The sequence below is a fragment of the Populus nigra genome, chromosome 12, assembly GCF_951802175.1.
Source record: "Populus nigra chromosome 12, ddPopNigr1.1, whole genome shotgun sequence".
In the NCBI taxonomy this organism is placed as follows: domain Eukaryota; kingdom Viridiplantae; phylum Streptophyta; class Magnoliopsida; order Malpighiales; family Salicaceae; genus Populus; species Populus nigra.
The window spans coordinates 15,228,970-15,242,956 of NC_084863.1; the positions used below are offsets into that span (position 1 = coordinate 15,228,970).

At 33.7% G+C, this 13,987-nt stretch overlaps 2 protein-coding genes and 1 long non-coding RNA gene across 3 annotated transcripts; 1 reads left to right on the forward strand and 2 right to left on the reverse strand.

Annotated features, from left to right (window-relative positions):
* Positions 1–5,020: 5,020 nt before the first annotated feature.
* LOC133668949 (uncharacterized) lies at positions 5,021–5,992 on the reverse strand. Its single transcript, XR_009833831.1, has 2 exons — positions 5,386–5,992; positions 5,021–5,282 (listed from the first exon to the last, which is right to left on the reverse strand). It is a non-coding gene; the product is annotated as an uncharacterized LOC133668949 (long non-coding RNA).
* A 1,914-nt stretch (positions 5,993–7,906) lies between these two features.
* Positions 7,907–9,915, forward strand: LOC133669486 (SWR1 complex subunit 6). The gene is made up of 5 exons (XM_062089649.1): positions 7,907–8,103; positions 8,204–8,312; positions 8,562–8,664; positions 9,374–9,480; positions 9,561–9,915. The coding sequence occupies exons 2-5, from the start codon at positions 8,208–8,210 to the stop codon at positions 9,762–9,764; spliced, it is 519 nt and encodes a 172-aa protein (XP_061945633.1). The 5' UTR covers positions 7,907–8,103; positions 8,204–8,207; the 3' UTR covers positions 9,765–9,915.
* A 425-nt stretch (positions 9,916–10,340) lies between these two features.
* LOC133669523 (laccase-3-like) lies at positions 10,341–12,976 on the reverse strand. Its single transcript, XM_062089698.1, has 6 exons — positions 12,741–12,976; positions 12,478–12,629; positions 12,127–12,371; positions 11,912–12,040; positions 10,837–11,790; positions 10,341–10,730 (listed from the first exon to the last, which is right to left on the reverse strand). The coding sequence occupies exons 1-6, from the start codon at positions 12,858–12,860 to the stop codon at positions 10,600–10,602; spliced, it is 1,731 nt and encodes a 576-aa protein (XP_061945682.1). The 5' UTR covers positions 12,861–12,976; the 3' UTR covers positions 10,341–10,599.
* Between the last annotated feature and the right edge of the window lie 1,011 nt (positions 12,977–13,987).

The following is a 13,987-nucleotide window of genomic DNA, read 5'->3' on the forward strand; positions in this document are numbered from 1 at the left end:
AGCAATAATTCTCCATTCCCATCTTTTTTTCTATCTTGATGGAGAGCTTCACCAATTATTCTACATTTCTTAATCTCTAATAGGAAAGTTACCTAATCAGGTTATTATTTAATTCACATTCTCAATCTCTTTAATGTCATGCATAATTCCCTTGTTTTTAATCAATTTTTATTTATTTATTTTTTTAAAATTAATTTTTTAATGTTTTAAAATATTTTTAATGCGCTGATAATACAATTTTTTTATTAAAAAAATTATTAAAAAAAGAGAGAGAGAAAGTACCAGACGCGCTCTCAACGGGCAACTTTGATTCCAAAATGGTTGAAGAAAATGACAGGGAGGCCCTCACAGAACTGGTGTCACCTTTACCATGCACGAAGAAAGAAAGCTTCACACATATCCAGAAATTCATGTCCACTTCACTCTGCTATGGTAGCAGAATCTCTGACAATCCAATGAAACCTTCCCAGGTGGCAAGAGATATTTCTTGCCTTAGAAATATCTAAGAGTAGTACACCCTCCTGCACATATATAGTTTAATTTATTTTCGTGGGTGAAACCTTCCCAGCCAGCCAACCAGTCTTTATTGCATCCAGCTGGCATTTTCTGGTGCTTGATTGCCATTGGTTCCTGCTGTAAATTACAAGATTGCTTTCTCACACGAGATGGGGATTTTTAAAAATAAATCATGACTTGCGCCATGGATATATATTAATTAGTTAAATATCTTAAAAATTATAATTAAAATAAATCGTATTATTAATAACACCACACCTTTAAATTAATCATTTTAACGTATTAATATACAAAATAATTTTTAAAAATTAAATAATTTTATTTTAATATATTTTTAAATAAAAATGTTTTTGAATCGGGACCGCAGTTAGCCTGCTACAATTTCAAACATATAAAATTTTAATTTTATATATTAAAAAAATATTTTTAAAATAAAAACCAGAACAAAACCTAGCGAGAGCTCGTATAGACCCACGAACTAGGGGCCGGGACTGTTAATTATTGTACTAAGAACAATAATTAGTAGTGGTTGTAATTATGGATGATCATGGACCGCTTTAATCCAGCTAATGGATCAGTTTCACAACACTAATTGCATTGACAGCTCAGTACGTTAACTATAATATTAGGGACGGGCTGTTCTTGTGATTTCCAGCTATGCTCCTCTCTCAATTACTATAATATTTGAGATCCACAGCATGTACTAGGTTATATTTTTAATCGATTAAATAACATATTAATCAATAAAACTTTATAATATTAGTGATTTAATTGAATTGATCAATCTTGGTTGGGCTGACTGGGTTAAGAGCATGGATTTTTTTATAAAAAAATAATATCATTTTAATAAAACTAATTTATTCAAATTAACATAAAAATTCAATAATTATTTATCCATTCTCGAGTAAAAAAATTCCAGATATGGAAATTCGTTTTCGAAACTTTGTCATAAAACCAAATTAATTTAGATAATCCGTGCATGATGTTATTTTGTCTTATAATAAGGTTTTGCCATTATTTCTTTCTATGGTTGATTAAGCACAGTTTTTTTTTTTTTTGAGACTGTGTATCAAAATGCTTCGGGTTTAAAATGCATTAAATTTTGTTTTTTTTAAATAATTTTAATGCTAAAAATAAAAATATTTTAGAAAATATTTTTAGTGTACTTTTACTGTTAAAACACAGGTAGATTTTAAATGCATGCCTTAATCATGGATTCAATGCATTTGACATATTGGTTGAGCATTGAATTTTTACGATCCACTGTGAGTTCACGGCTGGGGACTTTCTCGTTCTCTTTTCACCGGAAAAATGGAACACGGATTTTAATTCAAGCATCGACTACCTATTCTGGTGGCCGTTGTTCATATCCGCCCCACCAAATCTCGTGCTCGACCAAATTAATCACGAACTGGACTAGTAAATATTTTGTTCATTGTACCATTGTTTGAGATTCAAATTTCAGTATAGGTATAATAAATGTTAAAAAATATTTTGAAAAATAACATAATAAAAAAATATTTATTACACAAGATATATAATTTGAACATATCTCATATTTAAATCATGAATTTTTTTTTATGTTAGCACAACTTTGACCGGGATAATATTTTATTTATTTGTTATTGTTACATCGTTATTTTTTTTATTATATTATTAAAATAGTTAAGGGGATATTTTAAAATGAGATAACAATTGTTTTTCAAATGTTTTTTATTAAAAAATATATTATAATATTTTTTTTATTTTTTAAAATTATTTTTAATATCGCACTTCAAAACGATAAAAAAATATTAAAATAAAATTAATTTAAAACAAAATAAATAAATAAATTTAAATTTTTAAAAAACTCTTATAGAATAAAAAGCAAACCGAAATCCAGAAATTAATCTTATTATTAAATCTCTGTTACTTTTTTAAAAAACACAATCATCTCATATATAATTTATTTATTTTCTGTCTGGGTATCCGGCGTGCCATCAATCTAGTACGAACAACTAAAGATTTCGTGAGAATCCAAGGAGATGATGACCTGAGAAAGCCAAATGCATCGATGACAGTGAAAAAAAAAAAAAAAAAAGGGTAGCAGAGGGCTGCATAGGGTTCTTGCAGTCATGGGCAAAAGCCAGCTAATACCAAGAGAGATTAAGCAAATCCCGAAAAATTAATAATTAATGATACCGGCCTTGATTAGGCCTAGCTATTGTCACGTGTCAGAATCTTACATAGGCAAGACTGTGGATGCACGGACAGCATGCAGTGGGCTGCACGCATGTTGACGTATACATGTCTTATCCAACATGGCCTTCGATCTTCTCTCTCTCTCTCTCTCTCTCTCTCTCGCAACTCTCAAAGCCCGGGACTTGTTCTGTCTGTAATAAATAAAAAATCCCTTCGGTGAGTTTAATCCGCTACATATCATTCCAGAATTGCTACGGTGCTGCTATCTTCAAATACAGTTTAATTATAATATTATGTTTGAATTCAATTGTATTTATATATTTAAAATGTATAAAAATTAATTTATTTTTTTATACCATCTCATGACCTTTGTTTTGCTTCTTTGAAGATATCTAAAAATAATTAGATGATTTATTATTTTTAAAAATCTAGTTTTAATATCACGCTAAGGTAGACAAATTTACAAAGTTGCACAACTGAGAAAAAAAATTAAGAAATACTCACTTCAATTGGTTGTAGTATTAAGAGAGGTATAACAGATCAAAATTTAATAAATTTCTCTATTTCAAGTAATGTAGCCTTAAAAATAAATTAAAAGGGTTGTGTTACCAAGAGTAGCACAAACCTTTAAAATAAATATAAAAATATTATGAATATAGTGCTTCTAGAAATACCTCAATTCTCTCTCTTTTTTTTTTTTTAAATTATTAATATGTTTAGAATTGTTTATGGTTATTTTTTAAAGTATTTTTCATATCAAAATACATTAAAATTATATTTTTTTATTTTTAAAAAAATATTTTTAATATCAGCGCATCAAAACGATTCAAAATATATAAATTTTTTTAATTTTTATAAAAATAAAAAATTAATTTTTTTTAAAACATGGTAACGCTCTCATGTTATTAGAAGTGGTGCTTAATTTCGTTAATTTCAATTTTATGAAATGCTTAATAAATCACTTTGATTTTCTTTTTTCTTCGGTTTCTAACTATCAGAATATCATTAAATTAATTTCCACGTTCAAAATTAATCTTTTGATCAAGTTTTAAAGAGGATATCCATACTTGAAAAAATTGCATTTACAAGAATCTTTTTTCTCTCTCTCACGATCACTAGTTCAAGATAAAGGGTAGCGTAATAAACAAATCCATAACATGCGAGTCAGCATCTTAAGGATTGTTAGGACACTTTCCATTCTTTGATTGGGGACTCGTGTTTGAGGCTGCATAGCAGGGCGGAGCAAGTGGAAAGGTGGGCCGTCTGGGCAGAGAAAATGTGTTTCAAATATGGTGGTGGGATTAGGTGACGGCAAGGAGGAGACATATGCGAGCAATTTTGCAGTTTCCAAGCTGTGGAATTTGAGCCGACATGCCTTCTCTAACAAGAGTCACTCACTTACTTGAGGACAAAGTAAATTGTACTGTATTGTTCTGTTCATTCTTGTTGGGTATTGATACAACCTGGAAACAATTAATGGATTTGGCATTTCTTGCTGCCTTTTACGGAGAGCATGACTGTCTTTTCCGTGTTTTTTTATTTATTTTTTAAATATGATATTATTTTAACCTCTCAAGGACCAAACATGATTGCTTCTGAAACAGAGAGGTATACATGTTGAATTTTTTCAGTGAAGATTGAAGAAACCAACAAATAGTTCACCATTATCATAGTTTTTGAAAACCATTTTGTTTCATTTTGAAAATCTACTGTGGATTTTTTAGAAAAATAATTTTTATATTTCTAATTTTGTTTTTAAAATAGAAAAATAAAACGAAAATGGTACTAAGAAATCCTGAAATTATTATTCCCTTGTAAATCTTGAAGGCACTGTTGTCAGGTATGGCTAAACACAAGAAATAGCAGATTCCAATGGCCACTGGGCATGTTTTTATTCACTCCAAGCAATCATAAAACTGTGGATTGAACCCAGAAAGAGTTTTGAGGAACACGAGAACAAACGACAGCAACTCGTACAAAAACCATCTTCCAAGAACCAGCAGCCTCCACTTCATATAATCGATTTTGTTAGCAATTCACGCTGCAAATACGATGGCTCCCATCTACAGAGGGATAAAAGACAAAAAACAGGGAATTTCTTACCATGTTTATTACGTATATAGTCTGCAAAAACATTGCTCGAAAAACTTGTTCCATCGAATGTCGAAAGATGCCGCCGAAGTGTTTGGATCTTCAATGGACTTCGGTTTATGAAAGGAATAAACAAGTCTTTTCACTTCGAATAGCTAAACTATTATCTGCTAAAGAAAATCCTATGCACAACGTTAACAGGCAAAGCATAAGCAGGATCGATGGCTTCTCATGAATCTCAAAACAACATTGTTTTATTATTTCCTTAAGAACCAAAATGACTGTCATTTTGTTTTTTTAATTGAAACGACTTTGATTTGTACACAAACTAAAAATAAAAAGAAAATCCTTAAAATTGAGTCAATGTTTAAAAACCAGATTCATGTTGGCACTCCATAATCCCTGAATCACTTCATTTGAATGCACAACATCCAACTTTCCTAGAAGACCCCCTGCTGATGCTACGACACCACAGATTCAAAACCATCCTTTCTCTTTAGTAACATAGCCAGCCAAAAATATCCTCAAAGTCAGGTTATAATGTAAACAAAGATCGAATAAAGAATCACAGGAGTGCTGAATCTTCAAAACCCTCACCTTTTCAACTGATGCAAAGTATTTAACATGTTTATCAACAGCCAGCTCCCCCATCTGCCATCACTGTACACATAAAATTCAAAGTCTTCCCAGTTGCATATACTAAAAAAGTGAAATCTACTACAAAAATAAATCAAGATAACACAATAGTTCTCCTAATCCCACTTAATTGAAAGTTGGGCTCTCTCAATATTCTTCACATTCATCAAAAAAAGAAATTAATTTTCACATCAGTATGACAAGATCGCCCATATTAAACTAGGCATGTGTGGTAAATTTGCACCAAGTCTCAATCTTTTAACCATCCACAATCGTTTTAAACATCACACCAAGCTCAATCTGTGCAGTTTTTTATGCTTGATTATTCAAATATTTGCAAAAATAAGGAAAACCCAGAAAACAAAAACGGCTAAAAACAGAATCAGCATGACTGTAAAGACCAAAACAATGTAGTTCAAGGGAGATAAAAGGTGGTTATCTGGTTTTTGGTCTGTTGTTATGAACCTTTGTAATCGACGTGTTCAATGTGAAACTAATCAAAGTTTCAATCCCAGAATTCTTGGATTTCTGGGCAGTTCAGTTGTCAGAGACCAGCAACCCCGGGAGGCCGGACTTTTACATTGTGTCCCTCTTTGGATTTGTGGGCTTAGCCTTGACAAATGGCTCATTTAGGGCTTCATTTTGAATTGGGTTTAGGCCTCAAACTGTAATCTCCTAATAATTTATAGATAACAAACTGGTCACCTAAGCTTTAAATCTGGTGCATAATGATAGTTTAATTAATTAAATGTGATTATATATATATAGAAAAATTAAAATAATATCATTTTGAGATATTTTGTAATATCAAGCTGTTCATCGATTTTTTCTTCGAAACGATGGGAAATACCTAGTCGTTGAATTGTATCAATTAAGTTCAATGTAGATACAGGATCAGAAGATCTTCTCAACACCATTTGGGTACTTTAAACTAGTTCTTCTAGGGTTCTGGTACGATATTTGTTATCAGCTTCACTAGGCAATATATAACACCCGGAAAAAAAAAACACCAGTTAATCCAAACCATAACACAAGGGAAAAGACTAGAAAAAAATTGATGAAACGATACATATAACGTTATTAAGGTGGCATGATTTCAGCAAGGGGACTGTGCTTGTCAGTGATTTGGGCTAAGGTTTTGGAAATGGTGATAACTGGCAAGTCCAAGGCCAGGAATAAGGTCTTTGACTGAGATGGGCTTGAAGCTAGCTGATAGTAGCGTCTTGTCCGTCCATGGAGGAAAATCCAAAAAGGTTTCATGAGGTGTTCATTTTAATCATTGCTCCTATGATTACCATCTTAAAAAAAACAATAGATAGTTTATATACATTTTGAAAAAATATATGGGAAGTTCTGTATACTATAAAATAAATTTTTTTCTTAAAAGATTGTATGTGAATAATATTGACTAGTAAGATGAATTCATTTAGGATTTGAATAATTTCTATTATATTTATAAAATTCAAACTATCTATTTTGATCCAAGATTTATAATTTTAATTTACTTATAAAAAAATAACTAATAATTTATTAAAATTTCAATAATTCACTATATTGGTTTCATCAATATAAATGATGAAATATTGAATTGAGTTTTCGTGACTACATCTTGAGCTAGAATATAATCCACTTAAATACGAGTTTTTACTTAGTTTTAGTTATTTTTTTTTTTAAATCCTTGTTGAAACATTAGAACTTTTAATATTTAAGTTAGTAAATATAAAAAAATAATAATTAGAAAAGACATATAAATTGAAAATTATAGAACCTTGATTATATTAACTTAGCTAATGAAATGAAACGTAAATAATGATATTGTATATAAGTCTTGGCGTAAAGTAATGAAAAAAGGCGACTTAATTATAATGAATTGAAAAAATAAATATTATTGTTATTGTTATTTTTTTTAAAAAAATAAATATTATTGATAAAGAAATTGATGTTTATATTTAATTTAATTTGTATTGCTAGTACTTGATTCTTCGCAAAGAATTTGTGCAGAGGAGGAGTGCGTCAAGCTCAGATTTGTTTTTTATGCATCCTTACTTGGGGAAAAAAAATACACAAAGCAACAAACATTAGACAGCAAATCGTAAATTTGAAGGAAAAACAATAAAAAATATCAAATTCTAGCAGGAAGTTTTCGAACAATAAGCTTAAGCTAGCATGCATGCCCCAACGTAAGGTTTTTATTTATTTATTTATTATTATTATTACAAAGTATAGGTTTAAACTTAACATTTAAAAAAATACAGGGGAATGTAGATAGATACTGGTTGAGTTTAAGACCACCCGATTTAAGTTCTAAATTACTGGTGAAGTTGGTTGACGAGGATCAACTCATTTTTTTTTTATTTTGTAGGAAGAACTCGAAATAATATGGATTTTTGAAAAAAAAAGTTCTTTTCCTTAACCTTAAGTTTACCTAACTCGAGCTATGATCTGCTGGGCCATTTAAAACTCAACAGAGATGCTTGGGGCTTACTGCTTAGCTCATAAAATAACTGACATGTCATTTGCTTATTACAAACGACAAGTCCTCCAAATTTGAAGTACCCCCTTCTTCTCCCTTCACCAAATCCGCTTCTCTGTGACTGTCCACGCATCAGTACTCTGCGCATAGTGAAAGAACGACTTATCGTTCATATTTGGAACAAAGCCGCCGCTTTCTTCATCTGGGTTCGCTTTCTTTCTCTTTAATATCTCTGTTTTCGTTCAAAGTTTGTGTGTTTTTTCTTTTTTGTAACTCTAGTTTGATTCTTTTTTGGATTTTTTGAAGGCTAATGGAAGATGACGTTTCAAACCCGTTTCGTAGAATGTCAATGCGAACTCGAAAGATTGCTCCAAAAATGGCAGCTGCGCTTGCCAGCAATGATAACAGAACTCAGGTTTCTGTTTTTTTATTGAAAAGATTGAAAAAAAATTGTTTTGATCAATTAAAGAAGAGAGTAGTGAAATGGGGTTCTGTTTTTAAATTAGAAGATTGAAAAATTTTATAGTTTTATTGATGTTTGGCTGACTTGAGAAAGATAGTAGTAAATGGGGCTTTGTTTTTCTTTGCAAAGATCGAAGCTTTTTGTTGTTTTACTTAAGTTTGGTTGATTTAAAGAAGACGGTTTTGGAATTTTTTTTTTAAGGCAGCAATTGCTAGACTTGAAGCATTGGAGAATGATTATACAGGGATGGAAACAGTAGAAGCTGTTGATGATGACGAGGCTTCTCTTGATGATGACGATGATGGTATTAGAGTCTCTCATTCATTTCATTCTTGTGTTTTTTTCTGTCTTGAGAATAACTTGTTACATTTTCCGTTTATATGCTTTGCTTTGTATGGTTTCAAGTTGAAGAGAATGTCCTTCGATACGTTGAACTATTGAAGGCGTGGAAGTGTTTTGTGTGCGTGTGATATGTTTATGTCTGCCTCTGTCGTTTTATCTTTTGTAAGAATTCTATGTAGCCAGCGGGTTTTGTATACTAGCATTCACGAAGAAGTATTGTTGTATGCATCTTTTTTCTGCTATTTTTTTCAGGGTGCCAGTTATCTATTCTAATGCATCTTCTGTTTTGGCAAGACAAGCTTCTGGTACTTTACTATTTGGATTGAAACATGTTACTTTTTGTGAATTTGATTTTCAATACTGTTATGCAAGGCTATGTCCCGTATTTATCTTTATTTTAAAATATTCTCTAAGGGCTCAGTATACATTTATTTAAAAAGTTTCGAACTTGGTAATTTGATCATCAATCCATAACCAGTATTTGATTCTTTGAATGGGGGTTATGTGATCTTTTGAATAGGGAGAATGATAAGCCTTCTTGAAATTCCTTCCAAGTTTTTTATCACCAGTGGTGGTAGTTTAACGGGATTCCTTAGCAAAGTGAAAGTTGATCAAATTGTGTATGTTTTTTCTCAATATTGTTTTTAAACATTCTTTGATCTCCATTGCAGTCTATATACAAAAGAAGCAGAAAGGCACAAAGCGTAAAACTCGGCAAGCAAAAGCGCTTGAGAATGCTAGGAAAGCCCCAAGAAATTTTTTGGAACTCTTACATGAGGTATGAATGGAAACGTTCATTGTCTGACTTGTATTAATTGTATGAATAGTTGGTTTTAAGTATTCAACCTATGAAAACAGGCGAACCTGGAAGCTTTGCCTCCGCATGTTCCATCCTATTTGAGGGCAGCAGTGGGACCTCCAAGCTCTACCTGCCGCAGGCATTTCTGCACTGTTTGTGGGTTCACTTCCAATTATACATGTGCAAAGTGTGGAATGCGCTTTTGTTCAATCCGGTGCCAGAAAATACATGATGATACCCGTTGCCTGAAATTTGTGGCCTGATTGGTAAGGCTTGAGCCAGGCTGTTTTTTGTAGATATAACAACACTTCACCTCCATGAGCTCACTTTGATATACTGGAGCTATTTATGGATTGTGCCACTCTGATTTTCAATATGTACATTGGATATAAGAAAAGGGAGGCTGTTTTTCCATTATTCTTTGTACATTTACACCTATTTGGTTTGATTCAGTCAGGTGACCAAGGGTGCATTTTGATTGTCAATTTGTGCATTTAGTCTGTAGGAAGTAGGGCTTTGCTTGTCTATAGATTTGATTTTAATGTAGCTGGTAAAAATATAGTTGGTTTGATTCACTCAGTTGACTTGTTTTTCTTCCTTTTGTTTTCCAGACTGAGTTTTTAATCAATCCCAGGATTATTGGCTGTGTCCCAGGTTGCTTTTACACATTTTTAGCAAATGTGTTGCTAGGTTTTCCCATGTTAGTAGATCATTTAGGACACGAACAGAGTCATTATCGTATCCTACGAACTAAATCCATTTCATGGGACAGACAAGTTAACATTTGCTAACTACATATTCTTACTGACAGTAAAATGAAATGGAAGTGATATTCCGACTTCTCATAATTCAGAAAATTTTCTTGATTTTAAAACAAATACACTCAATCCAGACACGTACCAAATCAATTGCTTAATGGAACATAGTCCTTCTAGGGACATAACTAGTAGAAAATAAGATAGCTTAGAATACATGCATCTCTGGATTCAGACAAACAAATCCATTTATATCTTAGGACTGACTTTAGAAACTGTAAATTGATCATCAACTGAGAAGACTAGATGCAATTGTTGGTGAGCCTTTTAAATGGTGTGATCTTTAACACCGAGGCAGATCAAGTGGGGGAGGCTGTACAGACTGCAACTTGCCAACTCCATTCTCAACTAGAAAAGCCATACCCAAACCCCAATTGAGATGTGAATCTAAATGACAGTGCATGAACCAGATTCCTGTTTCAAACCATGTAAGCCAATGCGAGGCATCATATCAGTCAATCTGTTCAATATTGAAACCAAACTAAATATATTAAATGTATATGCATATTCTCCGTGTTACCTGGATTATCAGCCTCGAACCGGATGGCTACCCATCCACCAGGAGGGGTTCCAATGGTATTCCTATATGGTGGATCAATGAGGTTGAACCTTGCTGGATCTGTTTGAGGGTTGAAGTTACCAAAGCCTGACCCTATAACTGCGAAATGGTATCCATGGAGATGCATTGGGTGGTCCTCAACTGTGACTATACTGGTATCCTGCAACACTATTTGTACCTTCGCACCAAATTTCAATTTGTAAAGCTTAGTTGATTTAACAGGCTGCCATAGTCCTCGGCTGACGTTGCCAGTGTAATCAAATTTTACAGGAGGGACAGGTGGAAAGTCTGTGGTAAAGATTCCAGGTTGGCCTTGGTAGTAGGCCTGCATTAGTGAGTTTCTTTTTGGGAGTACAAAAGACATATTGTTTATGCTAGCTGCGAAACGAGTTCCATTTGGACCTTGGCAGCGAGGGCTATTAGGATTGGTGCAGTTGATGAGTCCTAGCCCCACTGTAAAAAATAGGTTTTCATCAATCTGAAGTGGGACTTTAACCTTGGAAGGGCTCCTTAGACGGGAAGTGAATGCAATCGCACTGTTTGTGTCGTTGAAGCCTGGGAGTCGTGGGAAGATGGGTGTTGACTGCTTTCCTTTCTTGGCATTGCGAGGAGCTGTCTTGTATTCAAGGATTGCAGTTGTGGTGGTATTGTCAAAAGGCGCGTTGGCTGAGTTATAGGCCCGAGCTGCCATGTAGTAGTGACCTGGGGTTTGATCAGCAGTGAGGAGGACATCAGTTGTCTGACCAGGAGCTATCATGATGACCGAGGTTGTGAAAGGTTTGGTGTAGGCAGCATCAACAGCAACTACTGTCAGTCTATGGTTGGCCACTCCAAAGAAGAGTTCTTGGTTCAGGGCAGAATTTATGACCCTTAGGAGGATTGTTTCCCCAGAACCCACAGGAAATCTCACAGTTTCTACATTGTCAACACCACAACAGAAGTGATATTATGATCAATGGTTAGTGGAAATTAACGTTACAGATTAAAATTAGAGCTGCATAAATCTGAAAGCCAAAAAAAAGAATAACTGGCGAACCTTGCTTTGAGCATCTATAGAGATCGCCAGGTTGGCCATTGATGGTATAAGCATCGGATATATTTGGCGCTGCACCTGTGAAATCTGCTATCCTCAAGACATCCATAGGGTTCCTGTCCCACCACTCCCCTGTTAATCAACAACATAATCAGCTTCCAGTTATGCCACCATCTAATGGTTTGAAGACTTTGGATTGAAAATGAAAGACGGGTTACCGAGAAGAATGGGAATTTCTGTCCTGGGCATAGGGAATGGATATGGAGAACCCAATTTAGGATGAATGATTAGAGCACCATAAACGGTGGCTCTAAGCCATCTGCTATGAGCATGCCACCACAAAGTCCCCTCTTGATTTTCAATTGTGAACCGGTATGTATAACTCCTTCCTGGTCGGATGGGGCATTGAGTGACACGATCAGGTCCATCCGCCCACGGATTTCGCAGCTGTCGGATTCCATGCCTAATTAATCCAGACAACAACAATTGATCATGAGTTAAAACATCCATGTATGTATATGCAATTCTCTTTTTTTCTCATCTACTTGCATAATATGTTCGATAATTACCAGTGGAGGGTAACATTGTATCTAGCATTATTTACTGCTTTGATCACAAGAGTATCGCCATCGCGCACTTCCAATGTTGGTCCTGGAAACAGTCCATTCACTGTAATTGTGTTATGGGTTCTGCACAGCCTCTTCACTGGTTTAGCTTGAATCTGTTTCCATCCACACGAAAAGGGAAAAAATGGAATTTACATATATACTTCACAGCTTTATATTCTATCACAAGCAAAAGATAAGAAGAGAGTAACGAAGAGAACACATACAACAAACTCTCGGTAGTGAGTTTCTGCTTCAGAGAAATGAGCTTGGAAACTGAAGATTACAAAAATGCTAAGAAAAAGGCAGTAGGAAACTTGCTTGACAGTCAAGTTACGAGTCTCCATTGCTATGTAAGCTCGTTACAGATGATGTGTGAGATATAGCCTAGAATGACTGTCTATTTATAGTACGATAAAGCGGGAAAGGACAGGACTTCAACTTTCCTTTCTGTTTTCTTCCTCTCTGAAAGGGATGTTTAGGGCAGATGAGATTATATGAGTCAACAATGAGACTCGGGAGTTTGAGGACAGTTCAGTCCAACCATAAAGGGATTTGGTGCACCCACTTGCCCCCATCAATATTTTGATCAGCCAAATGAAGATCCTGCGCTAAAAGGACTAGGGCACAGACGAGGGACCAATCATATGATCATGCTGCTGAGCAGTTCAACTCATTTTGCCATGGTATTTGGAGGCTTGCCTTAAAAGGCTCGATACCTTGATTTGTTTATAGCATAGCGGCGAGTTAACTTGTTTCATTACATAAGCAAATGATTCGAAGTTAAAATCTTCTCTTCTTTCTGTGGGCTATACGTGCTAAAAGCAGGTCTGAGTTCTTCAGTTAGGAGGTAGGTATCAATAATTCTTCTTGTTTTTTACTTGATTGGCTCTTTATGTAATATATAGGAGTCCTCTTCCCCACTTGCTTCACACAAGGTGATCATATGCAGGCTCCAGGCTCTAGTTGGAAAACCATGCTATTAATATTAAATCCGATGTATATTGAATTATCATATCGTTAGTTCATCAGATAATATATTGAAATTTTGAGAAGTGGTTTAGTTATGATGCTCGGAGAGTAATTAAAAATATTTTATTAATTAGTCTTTGAATGTACTTTTAAAAAATAGATGTAAATAGAAGAGAAAGATTGACACTATTGATGGGTCATGAATTTATTATTTCTTTTCAATTTATATATATATATTTTAATATGGAACCATAAATTCTTTCTTCAATGTGGATCCATAAATTATTAAGCAGGACGTGGCTGGTTAGTACCATAAAAGTTTTTGCTTGCGATTATGCAGAGAAATGATCAAAATTATGAGACTTTTCAACTGATGAAAAATAGCATTATTTCATAAGATTAAAATTATTAAACTAACAATATAGTAAATGAAAAAAAAAAAAACCTAATACATTTCTAGCCTCGTCATGATTAGAAAATTAATCAGGTACAGAATCAATTG